The sequence below is a fragment of the Pinus tabuliformis genome, chromosome X (genome assembly GCF_031772625.1).
Source record: "Pinus tabuliformis cultivar Carrire ecotype Pingquan chromosome X, CPIR1, whole genome shotgun sequence".
Classification (NCBI taxonomy): Eukaryota; Viridiplantae; Streptophyta; class Pinopsida; order Pinales; family Pinaceae; genus Pinus; species Pinus tabuliformis.
In genome coordinates, this window is record NC_142308.1 from 1,645,776,812 (window position 1) to 1,645,793,765 (window position 16,954).

At 40.0% G+C, this 16,954-nt stretch overlaps 1 protein-coding gene and 1 pseudogene across 1 annotated transcript; one reads left to right on the forward strand and one right to left on the reverse strand.

Moving 5' to 3' along the window:
- Positions 1-2,109: 2,109 nt before the first annotated feature.
- LOC149146342 (uncharacterized) lies at positions 2,110-3,162 on the reverse strand. Its single transcript, XM_089452729.1, has one exon. The coding sequence runs from the start codon at positions 3,160-3,162 to the stop codon at positions 2,110-2,112; it is 1,053 nt and encodes a 350-aa protein (XP_089308855.1).
- A 7,409-nt stretch (positions 3,163-10,571) lies between these two features.
- LOC149146343 (3-phosphoinositide-dependent protein kinase 2 pseudogene) lies at positions 10,572-11,476 on the forward strand (annotated as a pseudogene).
- The last annotated feature ends 5,478 nt before the right edge of the window (positions 11,477-16,954 follow it).

A 16,954-nucleotide genomic window follows, 5' to 3' on the forward strand; every position in this document is an offset into this window, starting at 1 on the left:
TTCTTCGTCAGATTCGCACATCCTGCATCGGCTGGGACCTTGCCATCCTCTTCTTCTCAGATTATCCCATGAGAGATTCTTGTTGTAGTAGACCAGCCATGCGAAGAAGATCATCCAGGGGGGGCATCCAGTTTTCCAGAAAGACATGGGGAAGATTGGGGTCGCATGCAATGCCCTTGAAGAGATGATGCCAAGATAGATTTCCTTCACGCGTGCATGGTCCTGAGCGCTTGACCAAACAAGGCAATCCGGGGAGCCATGTCTACGGATTCCGCTACCTTTAAGAGAAGATTGAACGGCGATCCATGAAGAGCAGAGGTCATCGGGGAGGCGAAGGTCTTTCGCGTCCTTCCATTGGGGAACAGAGCCATGCCAATCAGAGATGAGATGGTTCCATGTAAAAAATCCTTTTCTGTGAAGTGCAAATAAGAGTGGATCAGGGAAAGAAAAAGATCCCCGACAGCAGGCAATGGAGTCAATACCGATGAAGATACGATGGCCTGAATGAATTTTCCATTTGAGATTTTTAAGGAAGAGACTCTGTATTTTCCGGAGACTTAACCAGATTGTTGATCCCTGTTTGGTGCCTATGGATCTGGCTCGGTACCAGAATTCAAGATTTTTACCTTTTAGATATTTAAATTTGATAGTGTCACTCCATGGACTTTCTCCAAAAGTCCCACGCCATAGCGTTTTGCATAAGAGGGCCATTCCAAAAGATCTCAGATTCATTAACCCCCACCCACCCAGGCGTTTAGGCAAGGAGATATGATCCAGTTTGGAGAGGTGGATTTTCAATCTCTCCGACTTACCACCCCAGATGAAGTTGGCCGTGATTCTGTTTAGCTCATGAATAATACTTGCCGGGAGAAAAAAGAGGTGCGCCCAATAAACGGCCATCTGCAGCAATACTGATTGGGATAAAATGACCCTGCCTGCTAAAGATAAGCTTCGATGTTCCCAGGCTGAGATCTTTTTATAAAATCTTGCGGTTAACCAGAGCCAATCAAGCTTAGAATAGCCTTTTGCCTTGAGGTGAAAACCCAGATATTTGAGTCCCTCATATATGGGTTTGGATTCGATGCCAAATAATTCTGAAATCGCTTTTACTGTTTCCATATTGTCAGAATTATAATAAAGAGTGGATTTCCTTTTGTTGATAAATAGACCCGTGGCCTTTTGAAATCTGTCTAAAATGCACTTCAAGCTGTTCCATGTTGATATACAGAGCATTGCGAAAAGGAGTACATCATCAACGAAGAGATTATGCGAAATATCTACTTGTCTGCAAATCTTTATAGGCATACATCTGTTGTCTGCAACTGCTTTGTTGATGTGAGTGCTGAGAGAATTCATGGCTAAAATGAAAAGAAGAGGAGAAAGGGGGCAGCCCTGGCGCAAGCCTCTTTCGGCCTGGAAGAAATGGGAGGGGATTCCATTAATGATGACTGCGTAGTTCACATTCTCCATGCACGCCATGATCCATCGAATGGCACAAGCCCTCAGACCGATCTTTGCAAGAAGGCATTTGATAAAACCCCAATCGAGGCAGTCAAAAGCTTTCTGCAGGTCTAACTTCATGATTTCCGCCTCAATATTGTTTGTAGCCATGGAATAAAGGCATTCCTGTGTATTTGCGACTGCGTCCATGATGTTACGGCCCTTCAAAAAAGCATACTGGTCCTTAGTTAAGAATGAAGCCAAAGTACCTTTAACTCTTTCTGCAATGATCTTTGTAATGATCTTAAAAGAGATATTGCATAAAGAAATAGGTCTGAATTCGCTGAAAGATTCCGCCTCCCTCGTTTTTGGAATTAAGGCAATCAAAGTGGAAGAGATGAGGTTGTGAATACTACCCGACATCCTAGTTGCATCCACCATCTTTAGCAGGTCGAACTTGATGAGGTCGAAGAAATGGGAGAAGAATTCGATTGACCAGCCGTCAATGCCGGGGCTTTTGTCTGGCTTAAATGACTTTATAGTTCGATGGAGTTCCTCTTCAGTAATCGGACTGAACAGGGCTTCATTTTTTTCATCATCGAACATCTGAGGGACTAACTCAATGCCCCAGAGAATATCCTGGATGGCAGCATCTGGCTCCCTGCTATACTATTTTTTAAAATGTTCTACCGCCTCTTTTGCGATATCATGTTGGGAAACCAATAATTCCCCATTTCCATTCTTTATCTTCCATATGGCATTTTTCTCTCGTCTGGCATTGGCGAAGTTATGGAATAACTTCATGTTTTTGTCGCCTTCTTTGAGCCATAAGGCTCTGCTTTTGAGCCTCCAAAATAATTCCTCTTGCTTTAGGAGCTTTAGTCTTTTCTTTTCAAGTTCCATTATGGTGCATTTCATGCTGAGCGTACATTTGCCATTGTCCAAGACCCTTTGAATGTCATCCAGCTCTCTTTGAATTTTTGTGAGCTCCATCCTGTCCTTTTTCCTTTTTTCGATCTGCCATTTCTTAACCATTTTCCTTATTACTGCCATTTTATCTCTAAAAAGCAATAGATGGGAGTCTGGACCTGTGGATAGATCATTCCAAGCTTTTGAGATGTGTTCATTGAAGATTGGATCCTGAAGAAGAGATCTGTTGAACTTGAAATGATATCCAGTTTTGATTTTTTTATCTTGCCAGGAGAGAAAAATAGGTCTATGATCCGAAACATGAGTGTTTCCAACTGAAGAAAAAGGCATTCCCATGTTATCAATGATGCTGATGTGCATAAGGAAACGGTCGATTCTTTTAGCTATATAGGCATTATCAGAGCGACCATTTGTCCATGTTGGCTTCATTTTTGCTGGGGCGATGTCTATCAAGTTGTTATTTAGAAGCTGGAGTTTAATTTTTTCTGCAAGTGGATCGATTTTTTTACAGTTTCCCCAACATTCATCTGGACTCAGCGTTAGATTCAAATCTCCTGCAATCATCAGATTTTCAATATCAAATATATCTGATGCAAAAAATCTGTCCCAGAAGGGAGCTCTATTTCTATATGGCGCGTACAAATTTAGAATGTTGATTGGGTGTTTTTTGCCCCTGATGGAAGCCGCGATGATGATTCCTGCAAAACACCTGTAGGCTTTGGCTCTGATTCTGAGAGGGTCCCATAGAGTCGCTAAGCCACCTGACAGACCTTGAGCTCCAGTGGCCACCATATACCACGATGGGAGCATTTTCCTAAAGTATGAAATAGATGCCTCACTGCTATGCATGGTCTCCTGGATGAGAATTATTCCCGGGCTTGAGGAATGAAAAAGATCCTTCAGCGTTAAGAATTTGGGGTCAACGCCAAGGCCCCTGATGTTCATGGAGATAATGTGGGTCATTTGGAAGACTGTCCAGCCGTACATGCTCTAAGAGGCTGTGTTTCCGGCATTCCATGGATGGGGACTTCAACCAAAGAAAGGTTCTGAATCCCTTTGTCTGTCATAGTAGTCCTTCCTCTGAAGTGTCTGCTCCCACCTTTTCCTTTTTTTCGGACAGTAATGTTTTTGGCAGAATCCGGGCTTATGAGGGGGGAAGATTGGAGCCGAGGCTTGTGAATGGTTAAAGGTTCCAATTCAAGAGATTTTCTGCTGAGGAGGAAATCTAGGTCAGAGTCGGATTGGTTGACCGGTGAAGATGCAGGAGAGTTAACCGGAGTGATCGACCCACAAGGCAGTTTGCCCTTATTATGGGATAAGGGGGGGTGATCAGGGGGAGAGGGGGAGGATGAAATGGGGATGGGAAGAGAGCCAATAGAGAGATGATCGACTCGAAGAGGGGCGGGGGAAGGAACAGGCTTGTCGTCCTCTGGCTCCGGAATATGAGGGCAATGAAGAACTGGAGGGCTGTTGTTCGGACCTTCGAAAGAAAAGTCCGGGATTCCAGGTTGTGGTCCTGCGTGCTGGGAAGTGTCCCACGGGGGGGAAGCAGCGAGTAACTGTTCATCAAGCAGCTCGGTGGCAGAGATGCTAGCCGATGAGGATAGATTTCTATCTTTGCGGCTGAAGAGTCGGCTTTTTGGAATCCTTTTATGAGGGCAGTTTTTGATGAGATGGCCCGTTTTGTGGCAAGCAGCGCACCTGAACGGAATTCCCCAGAAATCTAACCGTTGCTTTATGGACTGGTTCCGCCAGGCTATTTCAATGTGGTCTGGGTATCCACCTTTATAGGTCTTCTCAATGAGGATCCAAGCTATCCTCTTGTCCTTTTCACCCAAGCACCATGGGTCGACATAGATAAATCAACCAATAGAGTTTCCTATCATCTCGAGGGTTTCCTTTGACCAGAGCTCGAGCGGGAGATTTGGGAGCTTTACCCAAATGAGACTATTTGAGGGGGTGTTTTTTAAAAGATCATATTATAGTCCTCTACCTATCAGCAACGACCTAGCACCTTTGGAAGCTCCTCAGAAAAAGCCAAAAAGTGCCTTATAAACCCTAACGCTCAAATTTAATTGTAACCCCACTAAAAAACCAAAAGAAATACATAAGTAACCAGCATAAAATACACCAACATTAGGATTCCAGTCTATGAAAATTTAAATGATTATAATGGTCGGAGCTCCCAGCTGCAATTATGTCCATAAATTCTTATATCTTCACTTTCCTCAATTTCACATCTTAAAGGAAATCACATCGCAATTTCCAGTTACAATACTTGTGTCGATATCATTGGTCATCCTGCTCTGTTATGATAATTTATATTCGTGGAGTTATAGTTTTATTAATATATTGGGTATTACATATTATCTATCAAATTGGTTAAATCTAATAAATAACCTATATTGCCCAATACATTAATAAAACTTATTACAAGTTTTATAGTGCACAATACATTAATAAAACTATAAGTATTATTGATAGCTGGCTGCATAAAGTCACAAAGTTTATGGAATCTAAAAAAACACTTGTAAATCGTTTAATAGCATATACATTGAATGTGTGGTCAAACTCAAAGCGTATATGTGACATGCATGTTTCAATGAAGTCGTTGGAGTGTCAAACAGCGGGCAGCGCACTTTTCTGTCGACTGCACGTCTCATTCTCAACAAATGTATCTTATATATGCTCGGTCTCCGCTACTACTCTCATTTAACTGTTGAATCCAATATAGTCTTCATCATTGCTCCTTTTTTATATGATTTCAGACATCTTCCTCTGTCATGCCCATTTTCTTCCATTTGCAGGCTAGTTGCTGTCAGCCAGTTGTTTGGATTCTGGAACGCAGATTCATGTGAGCTAATTAGCTACCATCTTCCAAAGTTGAAATGACGGTGTATCAGGTGGCCGTTCCTCATGTCCACAAAAGAAGCATTTTCTCGGCGCAAGATGGTGTCGTACTTATCAATGATTGTTGCATTGTGTCAATGCAATTAAACATTTCCTTTGTTTTCCTCTTTCACGTGTTAAAATCATGTATAATTGGATAAGTAATTTAAAAAGAATCAAATCATTTTTTATGTGATCATAAATATTATAAAATTAAAAAGAGGTTTTACATTTTTATCAAACTCCTCATTAACGTGATCACTTTTGATGTATAATTGTTTAAGAATGTAGCTTTTTGTATTTTATCAAGATTGATGAAAATCCTAGCAAGAATTAAATAGATAACAAATTTATATTCTTTATTTTTATTGGCTTTCATTTTTTATTTAGTAAATATTGGAAATTCTAGTATAATTAAAATATTAAAAAATTAGAATGAAGGAAATTTTGGTTTTGTTGGAGTACTTCATCATTACATAGTTAGCAGTAGAGAAAAATCAGGTGTTAATGCTACTTTTAGAAAGTTGAAAGGTTGGCAGCTGGTTAAGTAAAAAGGTAAGAAAGTACAACAAGTGACCATACAAATACTAAGACACACCACAAGAGGACAACTAGAGAAGTGACTTGGATGTCAAGTTGTATTAGCAATCATGTGAAATAAGAGCACCATAAAGCACCTTAATGCCCCCACATTCAGGCATAATAGCTCGAACTCGCATAACAGTTACTGAGAACGTGAATGTGTCATATTGGGTATTCAACATTATTGTTGTTCAAGAGAATTCACTAGTCAAAGTGAGTCAAACAGTAACCCATAGTGGATGCAAAGTCTAGACAAATTGATATATTGTAGACCAGTTAAGTACCAACAATCATTAATCCAAACAAACTGATTAGGATAGCACAAAGAAAAGATTTCGAATAGTCTCTCACAGCTAATGGCTACTCCCCTTTTCAAGAAACTACAGATTAATTCTAAGGTGTTTCAACTACCAAGAGAGACTAATGTCCCGAACCTTGGAATGCTGGAAGGGATAAATATACAAGAGCACATGTTAGGAAAATTCCTGCAACTGAAATGCATGGATTTTAATATTCCAAACTAGTAACAATCTCCAGTGCTACACTACAACAAATATCTTGAGAAAATTGGTATAGGGGACAATACAACAATAGTTCAACCATGATAATGGTATAAATATTATACAATTCTAGTATCATGATATTGTTGGATACACCAAACTTTGCTTGTGTGCCTTACATTAATGATTGTGTGAGGTTATTATTGCACTAGTTGCAAGGTGGCTACTATTGATAAATATAGGGGTGGCTACATTAAACTGCTTGTGATGTATAATTACTTAACTTCATTAGCTTCTTCTTTCACTTGATTATAGTCAGTGATTTATCATCAAACAACTACCAGAGAATAAAGAACAAGAGACAAGAGGACACAAGATATAGGCTATCATCCAGGGCCAAAACTTCTCCTATTGAGAGGAAAACCCACAAGAAATATTCTCTTCTTATAAAACTTCAATTGACGAATTTCAAGACCTTTGATCCTTGACCAAGACCCCTCCAAGACTAAGTCAAATCACTTCATTGATTAGTTCTTCTTCCACATAGTCAATAATGGTCAAACTTGTTGCAATGCTACACATTTCGGCTTTTCTTCAAATTTCCAGCCTCTATCACAGGTCTACAATTATGGGCCTGCTTGTAATCTTCATGGTTCCACATGTGTGGACAGATTAGGGCAGATTTGTAAGTCTTCTCTTCCTTTCTTGGGATTATCCTTCTTCCTTGACAATTCGACTTAGCAAACTAATCCTTGACACCTTGTTTCAACCTCCTGAAGTGACTGTAATTTTGATCTTCGCTGCAACATAAAGTATCCCTAAACATCTCGCACGTGTGAGGTGTATGGCCCAAAAACAATCCTTCTAAACTTTGCTTCTCTCTTCCTTGGATTCTCTCTCTTTTGTTGCTTCAAAACAAACTTGATTGATGCCCTTACAAATGAGATCAATCTCTCTATTATAGGCTTCATAAGGTGCCCTAATAGGCCAACTTGATCCACTACGTAGGCCAATTTACTTGTAGCATTATGCCAAGGTATTAGAGAGTCTTTGACTCTAACTTTGACTCAAATAAATTTTCTTTACAATATGTAACATGCCCAAAAGGGTCTTCCATACATGACAATAACTCAATTGAGTTGTAGACTCAATGACAATCCCTATAAGCACTCAATGGGTGCTTGACCTAAAAATATATTTTCCTTGAGCATGAAACACATGTCACAAGAATGACAATAATAAATTTATTTTTCTCTAAACAAAAAATACATAATATCGTAATTACCTATGTTATTACGAAGACCAAACCTAGTTACATATTTCAACACTCCCTCTTAACTAGGAAGTTATTCATAATCTATAAAAGGTACTTAGACATTCTCAAACTGAAGAATTCTCATAAGAAGAGTCAGATTGGTAAGTCATATCATAAGTGATTTCCTTAGATTATTCCAAAGAATCTCATTATACTAATCAGCATTGTCACATAACAAGGCCTTGACTAACATCTCTATCTCTCAACAAGATCAGAGCACAATGCTGGCGAGACCAATGACTGATAGACACCACCATCATTGTCTCTCAAGGCGCATACCCCACCTAGGTTGTTATCACTGAAAATAGTGTAGTCAAAAATTTTTAGCCTGGCTCAAAGAGTGGGTGTTTTCGCAGCGCCAGAATTATTTTTAGCAGTTTCGCAGCGCCAGGATTCTTTTTAGCAGTTTCGCAGCGCTACCTGTTTGAGTGGTTTCGTAGCGTGCTACGAAACTGGGGATTTGTTCGAGTTTTCAGTAGAGGCCCGAATCATAGCATGCCTATTGTACACTGATTACAACTGCTGCAGATGAGGTTGATCTGCTTAAAAGGTTTGATGTCAGATTTTTCAGATGAGATTGAAGATATCAAGGTTTACTAGGTTGTTCGTGTATTATGCACAATGGCTACACCTTCAATCATCAATATGTAAAACCTAATCCTTATAAGGTGGAAAAAAGCAACATGAATGCTGATGGTTTTCAGCTGTTTTGGTCAACAATTATGTCTTTTCTTTGTAGCATTCCAGCTTAGAATAGCCCCTGTGTATATGGCCTTTTTGCGCCTTATGGGTAATGATAATGAAGGAAAATTTGGCGTGCGGGCAAATGGACAAAAGCTGTAGTCAGAGAAATGGATAAGATTGCTGGGATGCTTACACCAGAGCAGGACTAGTCAGTAAGGATCGCTGCTATGCAAAAAGTTGAAGGTCTTGTTTTTGGAGGTACTCCTAATTATGGATGCTTTCCAGCACTGTTGAAGCAGCTTGTGGGACCTTTGACTGTTCAGTTATCTGATCGTCGATCTAGTATGGTGAAACAGGCATGCCATTTATTGAGCTTGTTGTCGAAAGAGCTATTAGGCGATTTTGAGGCCTATGCTGAATTGTTTATACCAGTTCTCTTTAAACTTGTAGTCATAACAGTCCTTGTGATTGTTGGATTAGCAGATAATTGTATAAAGACGATGTTATGTAATTGTTAAGTTGCTCGCATTCTTCCTAGCATCGTGGATTGTGCCAAGAATGATCGTAATGCAATTCTCTGTGCCAAGTGTTGTGATTATGCATTGCTCGTGTTAGAATATTGAGCTGGTGCTCCTGAAATACAACGTTCAGCTGACCGATTATGAAGACTTTATAAAGTGTTGCGTGGCGCCGTGGAGATGCTACGAGTGAGGTTCTTCCTATGGCAAGAACATGTTATCGCATGTTTGTAAAAAACCTGGCCAGAGCGCTCACAACGCATATTTTCAAGTTTTGATGTTGTAATACGGAGGCTTATAAATAAGGAGGTAGGAGATATTTATAAGAGATTTGTTTCTCCATCAAATCGTGACAGAGGTACACAGCCCTTGAGGAATCCGGCATTGAGAAAGCCTTTTAGACAAGCTCCTGAAAGAAGCCATGAAAGTGTTCTTCAAACCGGCAAACAGCAAGTTAGTGTCTTTGAAAGTATGCTGAGAGGCTTAGACTCTTCGAAGAAAGGGAGTGTTTTATAGTTTCACGGCCTGTTAGCAGGGATCCGGGAAATGAAGTTGGAGGAAGTTGTCGAAGAACACAATCTTCTGTGTTTCTTGCCCGTGCCGGTGTTGATTCCCCATCTGCACATGATCCACCCTTTCCGGCATATGTTTCTGGAATAAGTCAGATTCCTGTGCGCCCTTCTCTTGATGCTAATGTATATAAAATTGGCATGCGCAGTGGTACTTTAAGTGCCGATCTTCCTGTTATGGCGTCTTTGGAGAATGCGCATTAACTGTATGACAATATCAGTATTCGAATTTTCTCTTATGCAATGCAGTGATAAAATGCCAAATGTAAAGTGGTTTTTATAAAGGTTTTGATTGCCATAGGGTTGCCATGATTAATGACACCGGGATAGATATGTGGCAAACGAAGATATTAGCTGTTCGTTCATTTGCTCTGCCACCGATGAAAGACAGAGACACCTGGTTGATATTTGTTTTTCTTTGCCGGAAAAGGGGTAGTCGAGTTGTTTTTTATATGCTACAAGGCCGCCATTATTAGTGGCATAAGAGCTGGCGTCGTTAAAAGGGGTAATCGTGTTGGTTACATGCTCCAGCTGTTGGATTTGGAAGAGAGATAGAATGGCGCTTTTATAATTTGCAAGGATTAGTTCTGGGTTTTCTAGAATCCGTCTTTCGGGCAAACTGTTAATATTGATGAATATTTGATAGATAAAAGAGTATCATAAAATCGCTGCTGTCGTAGTGTTGCTCAGGTGCGCGCTATACATTTCATTCTATGGAAGATAATCAGATCAGAGGATTTTTGTTAAGATCCTTCGATCTTGTGAAACACATATGATTAGAGTTCTTTCAGATATGGTAAAATAAAGCTCGTTTTTGGGGGTTTCAATTGTGGATTGAATCGTGCAGAAGTTGTGAATTTTGATCTTGTAGATTGGCTACCACATGGTGGGTTTGCAGTGGAAATGTTTCTGATATTTACAATAAAGATTTGGATCGTTGGTCAGTAAGCAGGAACCCAAACGCTTCCAAGGGAACAGAAGGCTAGAGTTTGCATGGTTAAATTGTTGAAGCCGTGAAGCCACATTTAATTGGAATGACAGGTCTCGGGGAAATCCATTGCCGTTGTATCATTCCCCTACTTCTGCATTGAGCTGCCATATTCACTGGTATGCTTGGGAATAAGTTGGGAAGCACTGTCATGGAATGTTGCTTTCTATCCTGGGATGGGATTCAAATCGTGCTGTTAAGAAATCTCGTTTTTCAGAGGATGAAGCACGTTTCTATATTGCAGAGATTGTGGATGTCCTTGAATACCTTCACAAAGTAGGACTGATACACCGAGATGTAAAGAGAATATACTTCTTCAAACCAATGGAAAACACCTCAATTTCAATTATTCCGACTACTTCAAACGAGAAGACCTGCACATTTGTTGGTACAGCTGCCTGCGTTCCGCCAGAGGTCCTTAAGCATGCACCTCCAACAATTGGAAATGATCTATGGGCACTGGGTTGCGCGTTGTATCAGATGCTGTCTGACATATTACCTTTTAAAGATGGCAGTGAGTGGCTCACATTCCAAAGGATCATGGATAGAGATTTCAAATTTCCTGAATATTTTTCTTCTGAAGCTTGGCACCTTATTGATTGTTTGCTGGATATGGACTCATCTAAAAGATTGGCTTCTGACCCTGAAGGGTATGCTTCTCTCTAGAGTCATCCTTTCTTCAAGGGAGTTGACTGGGATAATGTTAGGAGTATGCTGGCTCCAAAGTTAGCCCCACCATTAACTGTGACTCTAAATGGGAGAAATTTCTAGATCCAGGGGAGTTCATTGTGATGGTTTCATTAGTTAAGAAAATTCGGAAACTTTACAGCAAAAAGATGCAGCTGATTCTGACAGACAAGCCGAAGTTGATATAGGTAGACCCAGTCAAATTGGTACAGCAGGGTGAGATAGTTTGGTTTGATAATCCTAAGGAGCTTAATGTCCAAGTGTTGAATTCTTCCAACTTTAAGATCTGTACTTTGAAAAAGACCACCTCATTTGAAGATTTGAAGGCAGCAAGGAATACTACAGTGACTCTATGTTCCAGTTGGAATTTATGAAGCTTTTTATTGGTTTGATGCTAATCTAGTTGGCTGTGATATGTAATGACAGAAGCAAGCTTTATCTTCTTAAAACTATTTAGGTTCCTAATAGCTGTACAAATGTCTGAAGAGATCATGAATCTAAGCAGAAAACGCTTCAAAGATACATAGGTTCTGTTTTGACATCTACAGCAGTTTCGTAGCGCGCTACGAAACTGCTGTAGAATGCTGTTTTGTGGAAAAACAATGAATTTTGATGATGAGGTCAGTTAATGGTAAAAGAAGGTCTCAAACTCAGGCAGGGAGATCATACATGGGTTTTATAACAACTCAAACAGTGACAGGTGTAGCTCTTGAAGAAAAAATAAAATATTTTGTTTATTTTCATAAAGTTTTCTCAAAGGCAATTTATGACCGAGCTACTAGCGTATTGGTGGGGTTACCAGAATCTTCGGTTGATACACCTGTTGGTCCTTGAAGTATCCAGATCATATAACATATGGTGGTTATGCGTTGATTAATTGAAGGTTTAAAAAACTCGGAGTGTGGTTTTTAAATGATGAAGAGGAATGGAAGACAGGGGATCGTGGATGTAGGGTGATTAATTTTATCAATTAATAAGCTGCCTTACAGCTAGCATCCGAGACCAGCTTGCTCGGTGATTGTTCCCTTAACATATCTTAGCCATAATGAAAATCATACAGCTGTCCAGCATCCAAGAAAGCATCAAGTCTGCGAGGAGAATGAAATTAGTATTTTAGTTGGATTAGGATTGTGTGTAATTTTAGTTCAGCATGTTTGTAATTAATGCAGTAGTTAAGAGCATGTAGGAAGAGTTAATAGCCACCTTCGAGGCTCCCCTCATGCTGGAGGAGGAAGCTCGAGGTGTTTGAGTTTGCTTGCCTATATATGGGCCAAGTTAGGATGTAAAAAGGGTTGGACTGTATGTACAAAAACAGAGTTTTATAGAGCTTATGAAAAGACTGTTACAGTAATAGCAAACAGAGTTTTTTCTTCCCAAGATTCTCAATGCATCTCTTTGTTCAAATGTGATGGTGGTTTTAGTTTCTTAATGTTCTTTTTACAGCCTTGTTATGGTACAATCCCTCAGAATTCATATTATATGCTCTGACTTCCTGTGTGCTTGACAGGCTGTGGGTTTTGGTGAAGCATGTTTGAACATCACTCAGAATTCATTTTTTAATGCTCTGACTTCCTGTATGTTCAGCAGGCTTTGATTTAGGTAAATTATGTTTGAACCTTTGATGATGCAAAGAGCCTTGGCTTCTATGAGATGACTGTGATTTGGTTTATTAACTGTGAGAGACTCCATAGCCCAATGAAGACTAATTTGATGTATGTCCAGCCAGCTATATTTTTATAAAGGTGTGAAGAGTTAGCCCTCTAGTGTTTGAAGGATTTTGTCAAGAGTCATGAGAGAGCCCTCTCTGATTAGGAAGGCTAATTCCTAATCTAAAGTATGGTCTGAAACAGTTACATGAGACCTTGCTTGGTTGCAGTCCCTAGTACTGGTTTTGTGATAACATTTTGGTGCGTCTGCCGGGAGCTTAAGATTGAATTTCTGAAGGTAGCAGGAGTTCAAATGATTTTCAAGGCTGCAAAACTACCTTGGCGACTCCATTGTTGAAGAATTCAAAGTTATATATTCATGGTGATTCCACTGGAGTTATGAAAGACCCAGAAGCTGCCCTTCTTTGTTCAAGGTATGCATGCATAGATTTCTCAGGACTTCATGGTTTCCCAAACCATTTTCCCAAGGATGTTTATTTTCTAAAGAATGGTCCGAAATTTAACGGTGAAGACTTGAGTTTAACGTTGGAGCATATCTCAGATTTTTGTCATTTTGCACAGCTTCTTAGAATTAAACATGAGGATGTTTGCATAAGGTTATTTTATGATTCTTTCCAAGGGAAATGCAAACAGTGGGTTGAATGCTTGCCTGCCAAGTCCATTAAGTCATTGCCAGACTTTTGGCTTTTGTTCTTGGAGGAATGGATAGATAGGCCAGAGGTGGAAGTAAAATCTCCTTCAGTTGAAGGTTTTAAACAGTGGAATGATGATCATAATAAAGAAGAAGCAAATGAATCTTTTTCTTTGTCCCTGTCCTCATATCTGGAATCTTTTGACTGTAAGTCAGAGGATAAAATGAAATTTTTTGATGAAATTGCCAAAGATATTGAGAAAGAAATTGAAGGTTTAGAAGGACAGATTCAGGCATACAATTTTCATGATCATGATTATTATTCTCAAAAGTTTCCTGTGACAGAGCGCAAGGAGACTATGTTGCTTCCATTCTCTTTCATGATTAAGGAACTGAACACTGTGATTGAAGATCAGTTTGCACAGCTGGAAAGTTTCAAAGAAGGACAAGCTGATCATGTGTTCTGAGACCCTATAGCTGATTACATGGAAGAGTTTTACTCTCCAGTGTTTCCGTTTTCTTATGAAGATCAGAGACTATGTCAGTGGCAGCGGTCATTACATTATCACATTGGCTCTGAAATCCGATGCAGTCAAAGACATTTTCAGTGGCAGCTGTCATCTCTCTATCACATTGGCGCTGAACTTCGGGACAGGCAAAGAAGTCAAATGTCAGATAAAGCAAATGACTGGCTACATTGGAAGTTTCATATTGATTGAGCTGAGGAAAGTTTAAATGGTTAGGGTAGGTAGGTAGGTAAATTGCAAATAAGCTCAAGGTTGGCTGAGCATTTATTTTTCAGTAGCATTAGTTTCTTTCTCCTACAGTCATGTTGGTCAAGCAAATTTCTGTTTGTTACAAATGGACGAGGCACTGGAGCTGCATGTTCTTAGCGCACCACAAGGGCACACTATCCCAAGTGGAGCCACTGTTATCACTGAAAATAGTGTAGTCAAAAATTTTTAGCCTGGCTCAAAGAGTGGGTGTTTTCGCAGCGCCAGAATTATTTTTAGCAGTTTCGCAGCGCCAGGATTCTTTTTAGCAGTTTCGCAGCGCTACCTGTTTGAGTGGTTTCGTAGCGTGCTACGAAACTGGGGATTTGTTCGAGTTTTCAGTAGAGGCCCGAATCATAGCATGCCTATTGTACACTGATTACAACTGCTGCAGATGAGGTTGATCTGCTTAAAAGGTTTGATGTCAGATTTTTCAGATGAGATTGAAGATATCAAGGTTTACTAGGTTGTTCGTGTATTATGCACAATGGCTACACCTTCAATCATCAATATGTAAAACCTAATCCTTATAAGGTGGAAAAAAGCAACATGAATGCTGATGGTTTTCAGCTGTTTTGGTCAACAATTATGTCTTTTCTTTGTAGCATTCCAGCTTAGAATAGCCCCTGTGTATATGGCCTTTTTGCGCCTTATGGGTAATGATAATGAAGGAAAATTTGGCGTGCGGGCAAATGGACAAAAGCTGTAGTCAGAGAAATGGATAAGATTGCTGGGATGCTTACACCAGAGCAGGACTAGTCAGTAAGGATCGCTGCTATGCAAAAAGTTGAAGGTCTTGTTTTTGGAGGTACTCCTAATTATGGATGCTTTCCAGCACTGTTGAAGCAGCTTGTGGGACCTTTGACTGTTCAGTTATCTGATCGTCGATCTAGTATGGTGAAACAGGCATGCCATTTATTGAGCTTGTTGTCGAAAGAGCTATTAGGCGATTTTGAGGCCTATGCTGAATTGTTTATACCAGTTCTCTTTAAACTTGTAGTCATAACAGTCCTTGTGATTGTTGGATTAGCAGATAATTGTATAAAGACGATGTTATGTAATTGTTAAGTTGCTCGCATTCTTCCTAGCATCGTGGATTGTGCCAAGAATGATCGTAATGCAATTCTCTGTGCCAAGTGTTGTGATTATGCATTGCTCGTGTTAGAATATTGAGCTGGTGCTCCTGAAATACAACGTTCAGCTGACCGATTATGAAGACTTTATAAAGTGTTGCGTGGCGCCGTGGAGATGCTACGAGTGAGGTTCTTCCTATGGCAAGAACATGTTATCGCATGTTTGTAAAAAACCTGGCCAGAGCGCTCACAACGCATATTTTCAAGTTTTGATGTTGTAATACGGAGGCTTATAAATAAGGAGGTAGGAGATATTTATAAGAGATTTGTTTCTCCATCAAATCGTGACAGAGGTACACAGCCCTTGAGGAATCCGGCATTGAGAAAGCCTTTTAGACAAGCTCCTGAAAGAAGCCATGAAAGTGTTCTTCAAACTGGCAAACAGCAAGTTAGTGTCTTTGAAAGTATGCTGAGAGGCTTAGACTCTTCGAAGAAAGGGAGTGTTTTATAGTTTCACGGCCTGTTAGCAGGGATCCGGGAAATGAAGTTGGAGGAAGTTGTCAAAGAACACAATCTTCTGTGTTTCTTGCCCGTGCCGGTGTTGATTCCCCATCTGCACATGATCCACCCTTTCCGGCATATGTTTCTGGAATAAGTCAGATTCCTGTGCGCCCTTCTCTTGATGCTAATGTATATAAAATTGGCATGCGCAGTGGTACTTTAAGTGCCGATCTTCCTGTTATGGCGTCTTTGGAGAATGCGCATTAACTGTATGACAATATCAGTATTCGAATTTTCTCTTATGCAATGCAGTGATAAAATGCCAAATGTAAAGCGGTTTTTATAAAGGTTTTGATTGCCATAGGGTTGCCATGATTAATGACACCGGGATAGATATGTGGCAAACGAAGATATTAGCTGTTCGTTCATTTGCTCTGCCACCGATGAAAGACAGAGACACCTGGTTGATATTTGTTTTTCTTTGCCGGAAAAGGGGTAGTCGAGTTGTTTTTTATATGCTACAAGGCCGCCATTATTAGTGGCATAAGAGCTGGCGTCGTTAAAAGGGGTAATCGTGTTGGTTACATGCTCCAGCTGTTGGATTTGGAGGAGAGATAGAATGGCGCTTTTATAATTTGCAAGGATTAGTTCTGGGTTTTCTAGAATCCGTCTTTCGGGCAAACTGTTAATATTGATGAATATTTGATAGATAAAAGAGTATCATAAAATCGCTGCTGTCGTAGTGTTGCTCAGGTGCGCGCTATACATTTCATTCTATGGAAGATAATCAGATCAGAGGATTTTTGTTAAGATCCTTCGATCTTGTGAAACACATATGATTAGAGTTCTTTCAGATATGGTAAAATAAAGCTCGTTTTTGGGGGTTTCAATTGTGGATTGAATCGTGCAGAAGTTGTGAATTTTGATCTTGTAGATTGGCTACCACATGGTGGGTTTGCAGTGGAAATGTTTCTGATATTTACAATAAAGATTTGGATCGTTGGTCAGTAAGCAGGAACCCAAACGCTTCCAAGGGAACAGAAGGCTAGAGTTTGCATGGTTAAATTGTTGAAGCCGTGAAGCCACATTTAATTGGAATGACAGGTCTCGGGGAAATCCATTGCCGTTGTATCATTCCCCTACTTCTGCATTGAGCTGCCATATTCACTGGTATGCTTGGGAATAAGTTGGGAAGCACTATCATGGA